The 5,026-nt window shown below is 45.2% G+C and overlaps 1 protein-coding gene across 1 annotated transcript; it reads left to right on the top strand.

Annotated features, from left to right (window-relative positions):
- Positions 1 to 1,625: 1,625 nt before the first annotated feature.
- LOC144715828 (pyruvate decarboxylase 2-like) lies at positions 1,626 to 4,813 on the top strand. Its single transcript, XM_078590829.1, has 6 exons — positions 1,626 to 2,298; positions 2,893 to 3,056; positions 3,262 to 3,912; positions 4,002 to 4,119; positions 4,189 to 4,377; positions 4,474 to 4,813. The coding sequence occupies exons 1-6, from the start codon at positions 1,846 to 1,848 to the stop codon at positions 4,642 to 4,644; spliced, it is 1,746 nt and encodes a 581-aa protein (XP_078446955.1). The 5' UTR covers positions 1,626 to 1,845; the 3' UTR covers positions 4,645 to 4,813.
- The last annotated feature ends 213 nt before the right edge of the window (positions 4,814 to 5,026 follow it).

Raw genomic sequence — 5,026 nt, 5'->3', positions numbered from 1 at the left:
CTCCTCGCAAAAGCACAAGAAGAGAGGGGTCTCTTATTGGGCCTATGATTAGTCAAGGCCCCCGCCCTCCCGCATCCCCGCGGTGTGGGAGGGGGGCTGACAAAACAACAAGAGATAGGTGGATACTGCATTAATGTTATAGCACCTGGACGTCAACACCTGTCTCTTGCTTGATTTTGACATTTAAGTGCGTGCACATGCATCCCGGGACATCCTCATATCATAGAGAGAATACGATATTAAACAACCTGGATATCGACCGCAGACTCTTGATTATTTAATCTGTCATTATTCTGTCTCATGCACGCGCAAGCATCGCGAGATAAAGAGAGAGATAGAGAAGAAAGAGAGAAGCAGACAGACAGACAGACAGACAGAGAAACAGAAAGAGAAATATAGATTGGGGGGTTGATGTTTAATGAGTTAGATCTCAAGCAAGAAAGGGAGGGCGCGAGAGAGTGTAAGAGAATGTAGAGAGAGTATGGGAGAGAATGTAAGAGAGATAGAGGGAAAGAAGGAAGAGATAATTATTGAGAGAGAGGGAGACAGAAAGTAACTGAGAGAAAGAGAGGGGAGAGATAGTTATTGAGAGAGAAAGCGGTTAAGGGGAGAGAGAGGGGAGAGATAATTATTGAGAGAGAGAGAGAGAGAGGGAGATGGGAACTGGTGAGTTGGAGGCTGATGCGCTGGATCTCGCATCAGAAATGGAATAGAGAGATATTTCGAACTTTCTCTTGGGGTTCGATAAGCTGCTCCGGTTGGCTGCCACACCATTTCACGCCGCTTACGGCCGCGAAGACCCTCCTTAATCGCATCCAGAAGAGCATATTCGTTGCTCCAACGGCGGGACAGCACGCCGTAACCACTTACGCTTGAGACAAAAGGGGGGCCGAAAACAAAATAAAAAGGCAGGACATGGACGCATCGGGCAGTCAAATCTGGCCTTCTGCGACAACAGCGGCAGCCCACCGAGTCTGGACTATCCCGGCTTCGGGGAATTTTTATTTCATGGCGGCGGACGCTTCTTCTCTTCTGTACTCTTCCTCGCCTGATAGGTAAGACTCAGACGCAACGTAAGCTTGTACTTCCCTGAGGTATTGTAATACCATTATTAATGCAAATACATTATTTATCCAAGAGTGAACACTTGTTCGGTGATGAACTGTTCCTACCCAATTGGGTTTGACTCAGAAGCAACTTAAGCCTCTTGAGACCAATTCCATGGACAGTCTCTTCCCAAATAGATAACCCCCATACTTGCCGAACTCCCCTACTCTTTTGATTAATGAATTGAATACTTCAACCGGGATATAAATGATCGGTTTCTTCATGCAAATACATATATTCGATTCTGAACTCTTCCTCGTCGAACGAGTTAGACTCAGGAGCAACTTAATCCTCTTGGGTCGAATTCTATTTATGCATATCATACAAATGGAATGGACAAGTCCCAACTTATATTAATAATCCCCAGAATTATTTAAGTGCCTTTATCACATTATTAACATAATCGAATCACGTCAATTAGGGTATAAACGATAAGCTTGTTTATGCAATAACATATTAAGATATAAAATCCAACGGCGGACACCTGTTGGCATCTGAACTCTTCCTCCCCTAATGGGTCTGACTCGAAAGAGGATGGGCTGGTGTCTCTTCTATTCTTATAATTTGCCAGACTCTTCTTCGGAGAAGAAGCAGATACCAGAGCCGTGCCCATAGTTTCTTCGGTCAACTCATCTGAACAGAGCTGTATAAGAAGGAAGCCCCGAGACTGCAGCAGAATCATTGAATCCAAGCTCAAGAGAGAGAAAGATCGAGAAGAGCGGAAAGAGAAAGATAGAAATGGAAAGAGAGAATGGAATGGAGAATGGGGAGAAGGCCATGGCAGAAGGGGAGGGGACGCTGGGGAGGCATATAGCGAGGAGGCTAGTGGAGATCGGGGTGAACGATGTGTTCACTGTGCCGGGGGACTTCAATCTTACGCTTTTGGACTATCTGATAGCAGAGCCGGGTCTGCGCAACGTGGGTTGCTGCAACGAGCTGAACGCAGGCTACGCGGCTGATGGGTACGCGCGAGCCAAAGGAGTCGGCGCTTGTGTGGCCACCTTCACTGTGGGTGGCTTCAGTATCCTTAACGCCATAGCCGGCGCCTACAGCGAGAACCTTCCTATCATCTGCATCGTAGGTGGACCAAACTCCAACGACTATGGCACCAACCGCATCCTCCACCACACCATCGGCCTTGCTGATTTTACCCAGGAGCTTCGATGCTTCCAGACTGTCACCTGCTTCCAGGTCTATTTGACAAGATTCATCTTTCTTACCGTTTATCTTTCTTCTGTATGTTATTAGTGCTTATTGATTCTTCCCCCCTCGGAATAATATAATATTCCACTGTTGAAATTATGTGTATTAGATTAGTATTTATTTATTAATATCCAGTTATAATCTTCTTATTATTTCTAAGGCTTTTAAACGAATTGATTTTCTGTTCGTAATTGTATCTATTCAATTGGTTTTTAATTTCTCAACCACAAGTAAGTATTGGGAAGAACTGAATTCTTATTAGCAATATTCGAAAGTGTGTATTGTTTAAACATCTTGCAATTATTTATTCCCCAATTATTGATTTTTTGATTGATCATTCTTTGTTTATTCAAGGAAAATATGTGGTCCTAGGACTGTTAATGGTATCTTAAAGGATGCCACAGTTGATTATTTCAACGAATTATTTGATAATATATTACATCTAGCTTTATAATCGTGTACTTTTTCTCTTGAACATTTGGCAAAAACTCATCTTTTTATCTTTCTTTTCTCTTTCTACTTTCCTATCAGTAATTAAAACTTTCTAACTCATTTGTTTTTTATATTTTTGGGGGGTCGTAGGCTGTGGTGAACAACCTGGATGATGCCCATGAACTGGTAGACACTGCCATATCCACAGCCCTGATACAGAGCAAGCCCGTCTACATCAGCATCAGCTGCAACATCCTTGGGATCCCTCACCCCACATTCAGCCGAGTCCCAGTCCCCTTCTGCCTTTCTCCCATGTACTTGTTCACAATATCCACCTGAAAACTACTCTCTCTCTTTTCTTTCTCCCACTTTACCGTTCTTTTTTGTCATTATCTTCCTCTTCTGTACTCTTCTCGTTTCGCACTCACTATTCTTTTCTTTCCTCCATTCTCTTTATCTCTTTTTTCTATCTGTTCAATGCCACGAGCCTTGGCTGACGAAAAAGGATCTGAGTTTCAGATTGACGAACCAGCAGGGATTAGAGGCGGCGGTGGAGGCTGCGGCGGCGTTCCTGAACAAAGCAGTGAAGCCAGTTATGGTGGGCGGTCCGAAGATCCGCGTGGCAAAGGCCGCGAAGGCCTTTGTAGAGCTTGCCGACGCCTCAGGCTACGCTGTAGCAGTGATGCCGTCGGGTAAAGGATTAGCTCCAGAAGACCACCCGCGGTTCATCGGAACTTACTGGGGCGCAGTCAGCACTTCCTTCTGCGCAGAGATAGTAGAATCAGCCGACGCCTACGTCTTTGCAGGGCCCATCTTCAACGATTATAGCTCCGTTGGCTACTCTCTATTGTTGAAGAAAGAGAAGGCAATAATAGTTGAGCCCAACCGAGTCTTGATAGGCCACGGCCCGGCTTTTGGGTGCATTTACATGAAGGATTTTCTGCGCGCGTTAGCCAGGAGGGTAAAGAAGAACACTACCGCCTTTGAGAATTATTCGAGGATTTTTGTGCCAGATGGGATTCTCCCCCCTTGCAAGCCCTTAGAGCCTTTAAGGGTGAACGTGCTGTTCAGTCACATACAGAAGCTGCTGTCGGCGAAGACTGCGGTGATCGCTGAGACTGGAGATTCTTGGTTCAACTGCCAGAAGCTTAAGCTCCCAAAGGGCTGTGGGTAAGCCACAGAGAGCAAGAGAAAATGGCAGGAAATTCAAGTTTTGAATGTTTTCTGAACCCTTTTTTTCTGCTAATTCTGTGCTGTAGGTATGAGTTCCAGATGCAGTATGGGTCCATCGGTTGGTCCGTTGGAGCTACGCTTGGCTATGCCCAAGCTGCTAAGGACAAGCGTGTGATCGCCTGCATTGGAGATGGAAGTTTTCAGGTAATAGATTTGATCACTGTTGCGAGAAAGGGAAATCAATGGCGTGATTGGTCTGTCTGAAACACGCAGATGACTGCGCAAGACGTCTCCACTATGCTGCGCTGCGGGCAGAACTGCATCATCTTCCTCATTAACAATGGCGGATACACGATTGAAGTGGAAATTCACGATGGCCCCTACAACGTCATCAAGAACTGGAATTACACGGGCTTGGTCGATGCGATTCATAATGGGGAAGGGAAATGTTGGACCGCCAAGGTTTCTTTTAACTTCCTTGAATCTACCCAAGTTGGATTGCTGATTATTGTTTTTATTTTTTAGTTTTTTCAAGTGGGATAACTTAGTTTGCTGCAGGTGCGTTGTGAGGAGGAGCTGAAAGAGGCCCTTGATACAGCCACAGGGCCAAAGAGCGACTGTCTTTGCTTCATAGAGGTGCTTCTCCACAAGGACGACACGAGCAAAGAGCTTCTAGAGTGGGGTTCCAGGGTCTGTTCTGCCAACAGCCGCCCACCCAATCCCCAGTAGATCTAAATTTGATGCCCATATCGAAGTTTGCTTGCTGCTTGTATCCTTTATGACGTGTGATGGTGCTTCAACCTGTTGAAGTGACTGTCAACATCCTCACTAAAATTTAATGCCTTGTGTGCTTGCTCTGTATAATAAGTTCAGAAATAAAGCTGCACCTTTGCTACCAGATACAGCTTTTAGCACCATCGTAGGTATTTAATCCTAACACTACCTTAGTACAGACTGAAGCGGAGCAGAACGTTAGATCTCAAGCTGGAGCTTCAGGACGCCGTCGCCAATATATTTTAGTAATTGTAATCGTTTTGCTGTCTCTTTTAGGTTGTAAACATCGTAGAAGGATATAAACGCCCCTCTTTTGTTAGAGAGAGGACAGCGCAAA

Source organism: Wolffia australiana, chromosome 19 (genome assembly GCF_029677425.1).
Source record: "Wolffia australiana isolate 7733 chromosome 19, ASM2967742v1".
NCBI lineage: Eukaryota > Viridiplantae > Streptophyta > Magnoliopsida > Alismatales > Araceae > Wolffia > Wolffia australiana.
The sequence above is the reverse complement of the archived record's forward strand: the minus strand, read 5'-3'. Positions and strand labels throughout refer to the sequence as shown.

Bases quoted from the DNA above. Each gene is read 5' to 3' on its own strand.
- LOC144715828 (XM_078590829.1), top strand. From the start codon at position 1,846: ATGGAAAGAGAGAATGGAATGGAGAATGGGGAGAAGGCCATGGCAGAA. The intron at 3,913-4,001 runs GTAAGCCACAGA...TCTGTGCTGTAG, and splicing joins AAGCTCCCAAAGGGCTGTGG to GTATGAGTTCCAGATGCAGT. The intron at 4,378-4,473 runs GTTTCTTTTAAC...AGTTTGCTGCAG, and splicing joins GGAAATGTTGGACCGCCAAG to GTGCGTTGTGAGGAGGAGCT.